The sequence below is a fragment of the Camelus bactrianus genome, chromosome 2 (genome assembly GCF_048773025.1).
Source record: "Camelus bactrianus isolate YW-2024 breed Bactrian camel chromosome 2, ASM4877302v1, whole genome shotgun sequence".
Classification (NCBI taxonomy): domain Eukaryota; kingdom Metazoa; phylum Chordata; class Mammalia; order Artiodactyla; family Camelidae; genus Camelus; species Camelus bactrianus.
This window is the reverse complement of record NC_133540.1, coordinates 66,579,510-66,595,219: the sequence shown is the minus strand read 5'-3', so window position 1 is coordinate 66,595,219 and position 15,710 is coordinate 66,579,510. Positions and strand designations below refer to the sequence as shown.

The following is a 15,710-nucleotide window of genomic DNA, read 5'->3' as shown; positions in this document are numbered from 1 at the left end:
GATTGCTCTAGATTTCTTTTTACAAGAGTACTGTGGTCAGTAGGAGTAAAAGGAAAAACTTTTCGAACCTACTAAGATACACTCCAGATGGCAAGCATTTGCAGTTAGAATTGAAAAGTTTTTGTTTATTTAAAATTCAGGAAGATTTGAGGGGAGGGTGTAGGTCAGTGGTAGAATGCATGCCTAGCTAGCATGCTCGAGGTCCTGGGTTCAATCCCAGGTACCTCCATCAAAAAGATAAATAAGTAAGTAAACCTAATCCCCCTTTACCCCTGCAAAAGAAAAAAAAATTCAGGAAGATTTGATGTTTGGGTTTCTGGATGTTGCCATATTGTAAATAACATTACCTTCTGAGTGGAAAAACTAGGAGCAATCAACAGGTAATGGTGAATGTGTAGACTTACTCACAGTAAGAGGTGGTCACTGACGACAACATTAGGAACGGTATGAGTTTGATGTGGAAAAAAAAATGATCATTTTTCTTGATGCCACTCTGTCCACCATAAGGTGATGTCCCCCATGGAAGAGACTGAAAGAGGTGGGATGTGTGTTTTGGCCACTGTGGGGGCTACTTAGTTGTGGGGCGAAGAGTAACTTGTCCATTCGCACTGTGCGCAGCAAAGTATAAATACATTGCCTTAATGTTGTATTAATTGGTATAATCTCCTCTTCAAGTGACAAGGTGCCTTAACTCAGAATGAGAAAATTTGTCTTTTGGGTGGAGTCTTCATGCAGCTGGAAAATAGTGTTCAACTTAAAATACTGGCTGTGGAAAAGGAACCTTAATATATATACACAGTACATTTTAGAGATTATACTAATTATTATTTTTAAAATATGGCTTGGATTCTTTAAAAGAAATGCACATGGCTTAGAGTCAAAATATTCTATAATCCTTACACCCTATACTAGGTATTTCTTTCAACATTTTCCCCCAGTTTTATTGAGAAATAATTGACATATATATAAGTTTTATATAAGTTTAAGGAAAACGACATAATGATTAGATACAGTATATTGTGAAATGGTCACCACAAGTTTAGTTAACATCCATCACCTCACATAGTTACAATTTTTTCCCTTTGTGGTGAGAACTTTTTAAGATTTACTCTTAAGCAACTTTCAAATAGTCAAAACAGTGTTGTTAACTATAGTCATCATGTTGTACATTATATCCACAGAAGTTATTTAATCTTTCACCATTTAAAACAAATTATTTTGGTATTGAATTCTCTGTCTCTAAAGAACATGATTATATTGTTTTGAGTGTGGTTTTAGGCCTTCTCTCTGGGCTTCCTGGAATGAAGGAGGAGGGGTTAGTTATTACACTCTCATCTGCCATATGCCTGTCTTCTGACTTGTAAGCAATTTTGACTGCAGAGTCTTGTAGTCTGCTTGCCACTTAATAGCTTTGTGACCTTGGGGAAGTCATTTAACTTCTGCATGTCTCAGCTTTTTGCATCTGTAAAATGAGTACTGTGTAAGTAGTACCTTCCTCATGGGGTCGTTAGGAGTTAACATGTGTAAAGTGATTAGAATGGAGACTAGCACCCACTAGGCACTATGTTGGTGTTAGGAGTTACTATCAATTGATTACTTTATGGTCACTTTTCCTTTCCTGTGTGACTCCTTTACTTAGTTTTTTGTACTTTAATTACCCCAACCCTTCCTTTGATTTTTGTAAGCCTTTTCTTACTATATTTAAACATACTTGGTGTTCTACCACTTGGTTTCATGTTCTTGAAGATTCTCTTCTACAGTCTTCTGACCTCTCCAACATGGATTAGTTGATCTCTATCTCTGTTTTTTGGGGGGGGGGCGGGGAGAATGGGGAGGGCATCATTTCACATCTTCCGGGGTTTTCCTTTATCTTCTCTGGTGTATCATCCCCTGACTGCTGCATCTTGCTATGTATTTCATGGAAAATTTCCTTGAAAAATAACATTTAGGGAAAATATTTTCCTTTCTAGGGTTATAAAGCATTTGTTTCTAATTAAAACCACATATGTGTGGCAGTTTTGTATTTTATATCCCTTAGTTGTAGAAATAATTCTGGTGTTACTTTAGAGTTAGATATATATAGGTATATATATATCTCAATAATAGTAGAAGCTATTAAATAGCAGTTTTACATGGAATACCTTAGTTTGGACCCAAAATAGGTACTTTCAAATTCAGAAATGCTTTTTGTATATTGAGTAGTCATTTAATATTAATTGATTCATTTTAGCAACTGTTAAACCTATTTATTGAAAGTTTTAAGATAAAAACAACCAGGTGTTAGAGTTGTGGAACTACAGTGTGGCAGTGTGTTTGCTAGTCTCAGTATCTTTGGAACTTACAAACTAGGCTTGTTGTATCTTCTTAAAATGACATTTTCCTGAACTTTTTAATGTCACTGTATTCCTTCCTCTACCTTATGTCTACTAGGTCTTCAGTAAGTAGGTAGTTTTTGTTTTATTTTGTTTTCTTTACTTGAAAATGAGGGAGAAAGGACTTGACTTGCTTGTAACCCTCCAGGAGGGGTTAAAAAATCTTGCTGTATAATATGCTGGCAAGGTTTGCTTATTTTCATTATTTACAGATTGCATTTTACCAGCATGAAGGACTAGTAACCTAGTGGAATGACTTGCTTAGCATTTGAAACTTTTCAGTAGTACAGTTTAAAGTTAATAAAATCATTCTGTTTATGTAAAGTCCTTTCTGGGAGCTGCTGATGCATCAGGATGGTTAAATTCTATTCAGCGTAGTTTTGATACTGAGTATTTTTCTGTGTACGTGTTTTATTTAATTCTAAAAAAATCTTAGAAATTGTTTTATTATAGTAATATTATTTTTTTGTTTATTAAAAAGGATAATTTGGAGGGTATAGCCCAGTGGTAGAGTGCATGCTTAGCGTGCACGAGGTCCTGGGTTCGATCCCCAGAACCTCCATTAACAACAACAACAACAAAGATAGTTCATGTTAGTTGTAGAATTTAAAGTTATGGATACCTTCTCCCCAAATTTATCTCTAGTTCTCTATGATTGCTTTTAACAGTTTGCTGTGTATCCTAGGGAGTTTTCAAGGTACATGGTACATCTCTTAATCAGTGTATTATTCAACAGAATTCAATAAGAAATATTCTTGATAACATGGTTTATTATAGTGTCTAATAAAGAAAAAATTATTACTGGTAAGAGAATTAACATACTTACAGTGATTTATATCTCTACAAAAAATTGCTTCTATAGATGCTTAAAATGTATTTGATAAGATTCAACACCAGTTCATAATATTATTTTAAGAATAGAAATAGAAACAGTGTTAAGATTCCTTCAAGTTTATTCTTTTTCAAAATTGTTTTAGCTAGTTTGTTTGCCTTTTCATATAAATTTTGGAATCATCCTTTTCTATGTTAAAAAAGAAGTCCTTTTCGGATTTTGACTGGAATTTCTTGAAGCTTATAAATGGATTTGGGAAGAATTGACATCTTTCCTATATTTAGTCTTCTAATCCCTGAGCACAGGATCTCTCTCTATTTTGATTTTACTTGATTTCTTTTATCATGGTTTCTTTGTTTTCAGCATCCAGCTCTTGTATGTGTTTTGTTAAACTTGAACTATTTTTTTAAACTGGGTCACAATTTAGTAATTGTAAATGGTATTAGTTTGTGTAATTTTCCAATTAGCACGTGGCTAGTATGTAGAAATATGGTGGGTTTTTCTGTGTTGACCTTGTGTTTGTGACCTTGCTAAACTGATATTTTAGTCTGGAAGTTTTTTCCCTCGGTATTTTAATATAGATAATTATGTCAGCTTTGAATGGGGACAGTTTTATTTCTTCTTTTCTGGTCTGTACGCATCTTATGTTTTTCTTGCCTTATTGCATTGTAAGACTTCTAGTGTGATGTTGAAATATGACATCCTTGTCTGGTTCTTGATCTTAGGGAAAATCATTGTGTCTTTCACATTAAATATGATATAAAATGTAGACTTTTTGTAGATGATCTTTATCAAGTTGAGGAAATTCTCCTTGTTTAATGAGAGTTTTTTTAAATCATGAGTGGATGTTGATTTTTCTTTCCAACTGTATTGTGGATTTTTCTCTTTCTCCTTGCACTTCTGTTTTCTGTTTCATGTATTTTGAAGCTCTGTTGTTAGATATATACAGTTTAGACTGTTATATCATCTTAGTTAATTGACCTTTTAAAAAATTCATTATGTGATTTTCCTCATTACCCTTAGTAATTAATTTTCTTTGTTGTTGTCGTATAGGTCCTGAGGCTCTGTTCACTTTTTTAAAAAATCTTTTCTGTGTTCTAGTGGGTTAATTTCTTTTGGTCTTTTACGTCACTGAATCTTTCCTTTGTCATCTCCATTATACTATTGAGTACGTCCAATTAGTTTTTTATTTTGACTTACGTATTTTTCAGTTTTAAAATTTTTATTTGGTTTCTCTGTATATATTCTTTCCTTTTTGAAGATTTTCTTTTTTTTCCTTTGGTTTAAGAGTGTTCTTGGTTGCTTGTTGGAGCATTTTAATAATAGCTGGTTTAAAGTCTGTGTCAGTTATGCCAAGTTTGGTGTCATCTTAGCATTGGAGTCTGTTGATTCACTTCCCTTGTGAGTTGAAGTTGTCTTGGTTCTTTATATGCTGAAAAATTTTAGATTGTATCCTGGAGATTTTGAATATTACATTATGAGATCTTGAGTGTTGTTTAAATATTATGGAAACTATTGATATTTTTGTTTTAACAGGCAGTTAATCTGGTTAGATTCAACCTGTAAACTCTACCCTGCCTTCTTTGTCAGCGTCAGTTCAGTTTTCAAAACCTTCTCAGTGCTATTCAGATCTGTTCCTGAGACCTGGACGGTGTTCTGTTCTCACAAGTTCTGTTCTCACAAGCATCAGTCATTTGTGTCATGAACAGCTTGACAGGGTCACTTTCTGGAGCTCCTTCCTGGTACTTTTGGTCCTCTGGCCAGAAAGCTGTGGTCTTAGTTACCTGCTTTGCTGCACACTTTATGACTATGCCTGTGTCTGAGCCAGATGACAGGAGGACAGAAGAGAAAATAATGGGCTTTGGCCCCATCATCTCCAGACCACAGCTTTACTGATCAGAGAGGAGATGCCTCTTCCTTACAGCTTTGGCTTCTACAAGCTCATGTTGTGGGTTGGCATCTCAGGTTCACTTGGAGTCTGGGGTTGGGACAGGACAGAAAAGAAAAAAGAAGGTGAATGTTGTGCTCTGAGCACTAGGAGTTCCTTTTCCTGTTCCTTAAGACAGAATTAGAGGACTTGGGGACTGCTCTATGTTTGTGCCCTGGTGGTCGCTTCCATGTTGCTCCTGGTGATTTGGGGTTGGGAGATGGTAAACTCATCACCAGTTCAGTGATGTGTCACTTTTTGGCCTTCCCCAGTCTGCCTGCTACTTTTACTTTTCAGAGTCCTCAAATGGCTGCTTCATACATTCTGTTCAGATTTTATAGTTGGACTAGATGTGTGAATCTGTGACTTTTGTCCCCGTAGCAGTCTGACTACTGATGTCTCTGCTCAATTTTTTTTAGTTAATTTTTTTTTTTTTTTTTTTTTTAAAGCCTGGCTTCCTAAGGTTTGCCTTTGTGTCTTCATAGCTTAGAATTTGGCCAAGCATTGGTCACAGATTGTGCTCACCGTGAGCCAGTGGCCTGTGATAGTCTGTTTTGGCTGGAGGGTGTGTTTAAACTTTAGGTTCTTCCCAATTCTTGCACCCTCTCCCACAATGTGTGGATTCTGGGGCAGTGATGCTAGTAAGCTACAAAGCCCACAGTAATCCCTAGCTGCATAGTCGCCATTAAGTTTTCATAAGCTAATAATTCAGGACAGGTTTGACACACATGTTAATGATATTTGAGTGCATTGTCTTTTAAAATTTAAAATGTAAATTTCTTTCAAAAATAATAAAATTGTTAATAATTAGATTTGAGTACTTATTATTGACCATACATTTTACATGGTTGTTTTCCCTACGCTACAGTTGAGGAAACTGGTACTTAGAGATACTAAGATTTTTTTCCTGTGTCTTACTGCTAGGAAGTGACCAAGCTGGGATGCAGGTCTGACTTCAAAGTCCATGATTTTGCTATTGCCCTTAATTTAATTTTGAGTTTGAATGTTTTAGAAAGCCATGGGAGTTTTGAGTTGTCCCTACGTAGAAACCCTTTATAAATTATGAATTATCCTTAGTAGCAAATAAGCAGTGATTTTTTTTTGGTATTAAAAATTAGGTGAAAATACTAATTTTTTGTCACATTTTAAATGCTTTTACCTCTCTTCTCTGATGGTTCATTCCCCCTCCCTTTCTTGATTTAAACTGGTATGTAAACTTCTGTGTTCTCTAAATGAATCAGTTGGGATAGAGATATTTTATTTAAGGAAATATGCGTCAGCTTCTGTGAGGGTAAAAAAAGATGCTGGGTTATGCAGAAGTATTTTGTTCACATAACCTATTTAGAAAAGTTTTATAAATAGGTTGTATCAGGTTGCCAACTATATAAAGGCAGATCTTATTTTGCAGTTTTGATATGCATGCATTTAGTTACTGCAAATCAGTGAAAACCAGTCTCCCAACAACACAAATGACATGAAGTACAGACTTTACTGCTAGCTCTTCAGCCCTATATAAATCACAGGTGTGCATCCTGATCATAACCAATCCCTCCACTTCTTTCAAAGCCTGTCAGCAATTGGTCACTGTGCAACTGCCCCTCAGGTCTCTTGCAGACAGCAGAGCCTAATGGCATTGCTTTCTTTTTTCCCAGTGATAAATTTAGGTGACATTTTACAAAAGTGGGTAATTGAATAACAAAGATGAAAGTGCAGGAAAGAAATGCTAGATAATGCTGGAAGTGCAATCTAAATAGAGCATAAATGGAGTTGTAGGAGAAATAGCTGACAATGGGAATGCTGTTGACATTGCCCACCATTCTGGAAACTCTAGGCATGCAACCAGAGGAACTCAGAGACAGACCTGTTGACATAAAAGAGGAAGATGGCTTTGATGGAAAGAATGATGGTGTCGCAGGGGAAGTGACACCAACAAAAAACTTTACATTGAAAGAATTCCCAGAGATATTAAAAGTTCAAAGGATAAAATTTGGAAGCTGTTCCAGACCGAGGAAGGAGTAATGACAATTTGCCGAGCCTAAAAAAAGATGCTCACTCTGTTTTCTAAGCTATCCAGTGAGAAGCGGCACACGTGTTCAAAGTAGTCTTGGTAAATTTTTAAACAAAGAAATAAAATACCTTAATTTTCAATATTTCTAATGTTTTAAATTACAGTATACTAAACAAATACTAGTTTTTACCCCCCCCCAATTTTCTGTATAACCTAAGAGTAAGAGAGTTTTTAATGTTTTGACAAAAAGTTTTAAAGGTCATGAAACAATTGTAATTTTCCTTGTTGATTATGAAGACTGCTTTTTATGGTAACAGCTTGTATGGTGGTTTTTATGGTTCCCCACTACTATGCAAAGCAAGAACTGCTTGTATTAAAAATCAGTTTTATGCAGTTCTTCAAGACTATTCTGTGTATTAACGGAGTTTTCATTTTGGGTTTGTGGGTAGAGATCAGGGATGCCATGAACTCAAGTCTTTATCAAGCTGTTCCTTCATTTAAAACCCTTTAATGGCTTTCTCTTGTCATTAGACCAGAATCTTTAACATGATCTGACCCTTGCCTGTGTCTTTACCTCTCCTCATAGCATTGTATTTATTTTTTTGCCCTTATGACTTAAACTGTGTAGTTAATTGTGTAATTAGCCGTATAATATTTGTGTGGAATGGGCTTATATTGTTCACTGCTGAATGCCCAACATATAGCACAGTGTTGTGGTCTTAATTTGCACTCTGTATTTGTATGAATGAATGAATGAATAGAATTATATGCACATGTTTATATGTGCATGGATATGTCCCCCCCAACCCCCCCCCCCCCCGTGGAGGGGAATGATTACATTCCCAAGATTCTCAAAGGATTCAGAGATCTAAAAAAGTTAAGTATCATACTACAGGAATTGATACAGTGAAATGAATACTCAACCTAGATGGTATCATTAAACATTAAAGATGTTCACTTTCCAGTCTCAAATTGCATTTGAATATCTGGACATACAAGATATATATGTTCCTGAGCAAGCATTTTAGATTATTACATTGTCTGTAGAATGTAAAATTCATTTTAAAAACTGCTATCTGTGTTGGGTTACATTAATATAGTAGCGTTAAAAAAATTATCAATTACATAAGATATATGACAGTCGAGTTGCTATTGAGTGGGAGACTGGCTGCTTGGCAAATTTCGTCTTCTAGAAAATTGTCAATTTCTCCTAGTTTTAAAATTCTGTGTTTTTCTTTTAACATTAACTTGTTTTTTTGGAAGCTAATTTAATCATATTTAAACTTCTTAAAAGGAGTTTATTTAGCAATGGGTATATATGTTTTAAAAAAATTTTGTCGTATGGAATCTTAACTCACAATTATGTTTCTTGATTGAGTTTATGTTTATTGTCTCAAAGTCACAAAGGTAAAATGTCTATAATTGAGATAATTTTTGGTTATTTAAATTATTTCGCATACCTAGTCCAGTGCTTTTAACTTTTAACTCTCCTTCCCTCTTTTCTATTTCCTGTTCTCATCACAGTTTCCTTACGTCATTTACTGATTGATTCCCAAACTCTTCCATAATTGTATAGAACTCTCAATACTTTTAAAGACATGTGGCATTTAATGAGTTTTATCTTGGAAATGTGTCTTTTGGAATTCTCCAGCCAAAACTTGCCCCCTTGGCTTGCTTCATAGCACCCACCCTTACATCGCTCTTCAGGCGTCTCTTTACGTCTCTGTCTCGTCTGTATCACACCTTTCTCTTCCTTGGTTTATTCTCACGTCTTACGTAATATCTCCTCCAGTAGCTTCTTGAGAAAGATTGTATGAGAGAGAGATTTTTAAGATTCTGCATATCTGAAAATGTCTTTATATGTACTGATACTTCATTTCCAGTTTGGCAGGTATAGAATTCTAGTTCAGAAATTGTTTTCTCAGAGTTTTTATGTTACTGCTCCATTTTCTTTTAGCTCTCAGTGTTGTTGAAAAGTCTGATACCTTTGGGATTCATAATCCTTTGCATACTGTCTCCCTCCCATTTCTCTGGAAGCTTATTGGATTTCTCTTTTGTTCCCAGTATTATGAACTTTCGTATTGTATGCCTTGGGCAAGTTGATTTTTGTCCTTTGGGGACTCTTTTCAGTCTGGCAACTACTGTTTTTCAGTTATGGAAAACTTTAAGTTACTTCTTTGATCTGTCCTCTCTATTTGCTTTCTGAAACTTTATGATTCAGCTTTTAGACTTGGTTTAATCCATTGTTTCAAAATACCATCTCTTTATTTTAAAATTTTTTGTCACTTTGCTCTACTTTTGGGGGAGATTGTCCTAACTTTATATTGAAATATTCATTTCTACTGTCATTTAGAAAATTTTATAAGAACTTATAATCTCTTCCATAATTACTTATAAAATAGAATCATAGCCTTGTAAAGTCAAGGAGTATCTAAAAGTTCATCTGTGTTAACCCCGTTCTGTCCAGAAGTCTCTGTATTGTTGCTGATATATATATATATATTTTTACTTTTTTGTATATATATATTTACTTTTTTCTTAGTCTTCTGCTTCTTTATGTCCTGATTTCAGTGATGGCAGGAAAAGGGATAGCTAGGCTGAGGGTGTGGACTATGCTGGTGCTTGGAGCAGTTTAGGATTTTGGATGGGGCTGTGGGGGGATGTTGCGTGCAGGGCCCGGATCTGCCTTCAGTGTTTTCAGGGAAGACTGTTCACAGCGGTGCTGGGGTACTGACTCTGTCAGTACCTAGGAGTCGTGTAAGCCACTTGAGCCATACTCAGCTCTCGTTAGCAGGCGTTCAGTTGATTTATTCTAAACTGGCATAATAAAAATGAATTGAAAGTTGTACCAAGCATAACTGGAATGACGATAGTGTGCCTGGGGTTAAGGAAACACTGCAGTTAAGGCCTGGCAGTGATGAAGAGCTGCGCGCGCCTCACATGTCCCATGCTGGGGTTCTGCCTCTGGGCCTGGCTGGCTCAAATTGGGGTTCTCCGACCTGCTCTTCACTCTCTTCCTTCCATCCATGCCCTTTTCCTTGCTGACAGTCTTCCTGCATGGACATCTCTGCTGTAGGCTGGACTGGAAGGAGGAAAATGAGTAAGCTCCAGTCTGTCTCGCCACTTTTGCCAATCATACCCATAAGGAAGAATAGTTTGGAGAGGGGAGGAAGAGAAGAGGTTGAAATTGCTGACGGAGGTTAGGTTTCTTAAAGTAAGTCGTGTGCCTTTGGTTACCCCATTTAAAAATTACAGTGAATAATTTCAGAGTTGACTCCATAAATAAGTACATGTAAGTGGATAAAGCTTTGGAAGGATTGTAATTAATCAGTCTCTCACCCTGTTTCAGTGTAGTGATTGGACTCATTTTTCTGGTGTGCCCTGATGTCTTGCCAGTTGCTGTGTTAGTTTCCTGTGGCTGCCATAACCAGTCCCCCAAACTGAGTGGCTTAAAAGGTATCCATTTACATTTCTGGAGGCCAGAAGCCCAAAATCAGTTTCATTGAGCCTAAATCAAGGTGATAGCCTTGCTTCCTCCAGAGGCTCTAAATGATGGCATTTAAGGCCAATCTAGACAATCCAGGATAATTTCCCTATTATGAACTCCCACTGTTTTTGAGTTTTTGTACCTCATAATTCAGTGCAGTTTCTAACCAGTACTCTTATAAAAACTAAAGACATGCAGTTTTTTTTTTTTAATAATGTCTCTCTTATTTTTTCTATGATGAGGAGGCTGAGAGTATACATGTTGAGACTGGAATAGCAGCTCCACAAAGTCATTAGGGACCTGAGCTTCTTGGGGTGTGCCTGTCGCCTTGTGGTCACAAGATTGGGGCTTCACTTCAGGTGACATGTCGGGGTTTGGAGCAGGGAAAGGGCATAGTAGGAAATAGCTGCTGCTTTGCTCAGAAGCTTTCCAGAAGCCCCATCCAACAACAGGGCTTACATTTTGTTGGCCAGATGGCCACATGGCCACCATCAAGGAGGCTGGAAGTGTTTTAGCTGGGACATCACAAGTCTCCTCCAGATGATTTCTGTGGCTGTTAAGGAAAGGGGAGAATGACTGTGGAGCAGGGAGCTTGCAGTCTGTCCTAGAAAGTGATGAGAACAGTTCACATTTTCATCTACAACTAAAAGACTTTTAGACACAAAGCTTTACTTTTTTTTGGTAGGGGGAGATAATTAGTTTTATTTATTTATTTATTTTTGGAGGAGGTACTGGGGATTGAACTCAGGACCTCATATGTGCTAAGCATGCGCTCTACCACTTGAGCTATACCCTCCCCCCGAAGAAGGCTTTTTTGTATATGATCACAGTAACCTTTGTTTTCCAACATCTGTTGAGAAAACCTGCTCAGTGCCAGGCATGGTGGTAAGTAAGCATTGGGATGTCTGTCAGTGGCTCCCATACATTGGTACTTGCTATGTGCTAGATACTTTAACTACTTTCATATATGTTATTTACATTATCTCCTTTAATCTGCTATCTGATCTTCTCCTGGAGATAACCCCATTTTATAGGTGGGGCAACTGAGGATCCATGAAAATGGTTAGTAATTATCATCGTCTAGATTTAGAGATAAAAATTAAGATTTATAAAGATGTAGCCAGTACATGATACAGCTTAATCACACCCATGTTTTCTAGTTCCAAGTTTGGTGCTAAAATCAGTGCTTTGAACTGAGTGTGCACCCCCAACATCCACCCATCCACATACTGTGAAATAGTGAGAAAGCATGACCTGTAGTCACATAATCCTGGGCTTGAGTCCTGATTCTGCCAAGTTTGGTTTTGTTATGTGATAGGCAAAATATCTAGCTTGATTTGTCATTTGTAAAATAGGGACAGTGCCATCTGTCTTGCGGGGGGGGGGGTTGTGAGGATGAAATGAGATACAAGTGTATATAGTGCACATATTAAGTGAATGGTAATTTATAGTTATTATGATTGTCGTATTATAGTTCAACATTGACTTTTCTTATTCTGTGAAAGGTTAATACTGAAGGAATTACTTATTCCCAATTTAGTTCTTGGGACTTTCGATTAGTCATAAAAATCCTCTCATGGCAAAATCATAGAAAAGAAACATTTGTTTTTCTACCAATTTCCTGTAACTCTGGGGTTGAGAGGAGCCGGTATTTGTGCCAGTTGTGAGTGGTTTTTGCAGTGATAACAGATGGGAATAACTCTATTTTCCCTCCTGTATTCCCTCTGTTTTCTGTGGCTGCCACAACAAATTATTGCAAACTTGGTGGCTTAGAACAACACACATTTTTTTTTATCTCACGGTTCTCTATGTCTGACACAGGGCTCAGGCTAAGGTCAGATGTTGGCAGGTCAGCATTCCTCTCTGGAGGCTCTAGGAGAATCTTCTCTTTGCCCCTTTCAGGCAGTTCCTTGGCTGGTGGCTCCCTTCCTCCCTCTTGAAAGCCAGTAATGTGACATCTCTCTGACTCTGCTTCCATCATTACATCTTTCTCTGACTCCTCTGCCTTCCTCTCTCACCTTTTAAGGACCCTGTGATTACATTAGTCTCATCTGGATGAAGCAGGATAATCTCTCCTCTCAAAGTCAGCTGATAAGCAGCTTTAATTCCCCTTTACTGTAGTTGTAAATTACCATATTCACAGGTCCTGAGGATCAGGACATGGACATCTTCAGGTGCCGTAATTCTGCCTACCATATCTCCCACTCTCCCCAAAAGACTGAGCTCAGTTTTATCTTCAAAACTGAAAAATCTTTGATGTTGCAGATACCTTTTTATACACTGAAGTCATTTGAGGTGGTACTGGGAGGTGATGGGTATGAGCTGGGATGCTTGACTCAGCTGTTGCTGTGTGTGGAAGATGTGAAGCGGGTACAGGGGAGGTGGTGCAGATGGGCCTGGGAGGGAGAGACCAGCCTCTCCCAGGCCCTCGGGTGATGGATGCAGGGAGAGCGGCTTTAGCATCACTGGTGTGATGACTTTGACCACATAGTCCTAGGGATTTTTTTCCTTAGCGTTCCTGTCTGTGAAAAAAAAATGCAAATTTTTTTGTGTTTGCAAAGTCAAAACATTTGTAGAAATTTGTGAAATTTCTTAGTATTTGTAATGATTTATTTGAGTAATTTTAAATTCTTTGAAGGAAAGACTATTAAAATCAAAGCAGAAATAAAATCTGTGGTTGAATTCAGTTTTCTTATTAAGTTCATCACTTGATTCAGTTTACTGTTTGAATTCATTTTCTCAATTCAGTACTGAAGTACGTCACATGAACATACTTTCCTAAGTGAAAAGTCTAGTCTTTCTAATTATTTATCCATTATGATCAATATGCAGCTACTGAAACTCCACTGCTTGCCAGGCACTCTGCTTGGCTCTGGGGATAGAGAGGTGAACGTGATACAATCCCTTCCCTCTTGGAGTTTATAGTTCAGCCTGGTAGGGCTTGTCAGCACGTAGTAAACAAAGTGGGCATGACTAACTAGGAGTCGAACTACTGTAAATCATGGAAGAATCTGCAAAATTTCCCTTGTTTTTTCTCTTGAGTGTGTGGTTGCTTCCTTGGTTCAGGATTCTTTTCAAATACTTCTTAAAATTGAAATATAATTGTGACTGCTATTTATAATATAGACTAATTTTTTTTTTTTGCTTATTTGAAGTGTGTAATCTGAAGTTTAGGTTGCTTTTTGGAATGAATTTTAAAATAGGTTGTATCATTTATTAAGCTTTTCCAAATATTTAACATAATGAAATTATAGATGTTGATTTTTGCAAGCAAAGTTTTCAATGACTCTTACATACAACATTCCGTAAAATGTTTCTAATTAAGGAAGGCCTGACATTAATTTTCATGTTTGTTCTTTTAGGAATGTTTTAAAGGAAGTTGGGCTACTCACAAGTTACTACATAAGAAAGCGAGTAAGTAAAATCACACACCTATACCATTTGTCTTAGAAGTGGCTTTGTGTAGAAGACAGTAATTCTTCCAGTTTTGAAAGTGTATATTTAAATGTTCTGACAGTATAATCCCGAAAGCTAGAGTTCAGACATTTTTTATTCTTTGTGGTGTGTAATCATGTAAATAAAATATGGCTGAGTAGTATCTTTGTTAATCTTGTGTCACATTTGCAGCATGAAAACATGAGATGGTTGCTGCAATAGTTGGATCTGACTTGAGCAATACCTGAGATTGTCCTAATCTTTTGGCGCCTGGCACCCTCTTTCTTTTGTTAGAAGTGTTTGCAGGTTATAGTCAGGGCCACGTAAGAGATCTGGCTTTATTTAATCAGAAATCCTTTTTTTTTTTTTTTTTTTTTTGTTTAGTTTCAGTTTAAATTGCTTTGTCTAACTCAAAATTGTTATCACTGTTTTTTTTTTTTTTTGGTGTTTTGATGTTATTACTTGCAGTCTAATGTTTAATTTTCTTTTTGAAGTTACCTGGTGAGACACCATAAACTGTTGGCTGCTTCTTAGCTGTTGCTGTCAGCCACACTGATCTATCGCCGATTCGAATGGCCTTTCCTGCTCTGGTGACTCATCCTGTAAATTCACGCCACTGGTGTGGCTAGTTCAAGACAGCTCGTCATAGTTACCTGAAAATTGCCAAGGGCATTCTGTTCTTATAACATTGCCATCCCAGTGGATGAAGGCTTGGCTGATAGCACATGGTTCTTGGTATAAGGTTTCTTTTTCAACTTACTGATCTTGGTATTTTTTTATTCATTTACTTTATATTTTTAAGGAATTTGCCAATTTAATAAAGTTTGGTAGATTGTTTTATGTGTATCTGTACCTTAAAAATCTCACTGAGGTCAGTTTAACCACCATTTGAAGGAAAAGGAAATAAAAATTAAAGAAGACATATATTCTGTGGCTGTATAAAGTGAAGTCGACATTTAATGGAAACGCTAGGCTATTGTGGGAGGAAATGTGGTTAGAGATGAGGAGGAATGATTGTGAATAAATGAGTTTGTAAAAGCATAAATGACAGAATTTATTAGCCTCAAATCAAAGTATAAAGGTAGATTTAAATAATGCCATTTAACTTTATTCACGCATACTTTGAATACTGTATATCCAATGTGTTAGGTATTTTTAGAGCTCTCTGAGCCAGTGATTAACATTTTATACCCAGAAAGTTAAAGCACAGGGAAGTGAAGGATTGAGGTAAAACAGTATGTTATTAAAAGAGCTTAGAATGGGGTCTCTACTCCGAGCGTCTGCTAACTCGTTGAAGTGTTTATTGTTTATTCACTGTTGGATTTCTAAGGGTAGAGCTATTTCATTATGACTTACACTGCAAGAGAATTAAACAGCTGACCTTCCCTAAGTAAAAAGAGCATGATTATTACTGCATTGGACTGTTAATGTTTTTACTTACCATTCTAGTATTTAGAAGTATGGTTCCATCTTTCAGATTGTGCCCTCTTGGATCTTGTGGGATGATTCCAGCAGTGGGTGCGCCTAATGTTCTTGTTCCCTTTGGGCTGTGTTGAATAGAGACAGCCCTCAGCTTGCCAGCCTGTGTCTTTCACATCCCCACTGATAAATTGACCTCGACTGCACCACTGTGGACGACAGTCGCAGAG

At 36.8% G+C, this 15,710-nt stretch overlaps 1 protein-coding gene across 1 annotated transcript in view; it reads left to right on the top strand.

Moving 5' to 3' along the window:
• METAP1 (methionyl aminopeptidase 1) overlaps positions 1–15,710 on the top strand; it is a 52,552-nt gene that overhangs the window by 12,605 nt on the left and 24,237 nt on the right. The window contains exon 2 of the mRNA XM_074343509.1: positions 13,989–14,040. Coding sequence (XP_074199610.1) covers positions 13,989–14,040 — 52 coding nt within the window. The remainder of the gene's footprint in view (positions 1–13,988; positions 14,041–15,710) is intronic.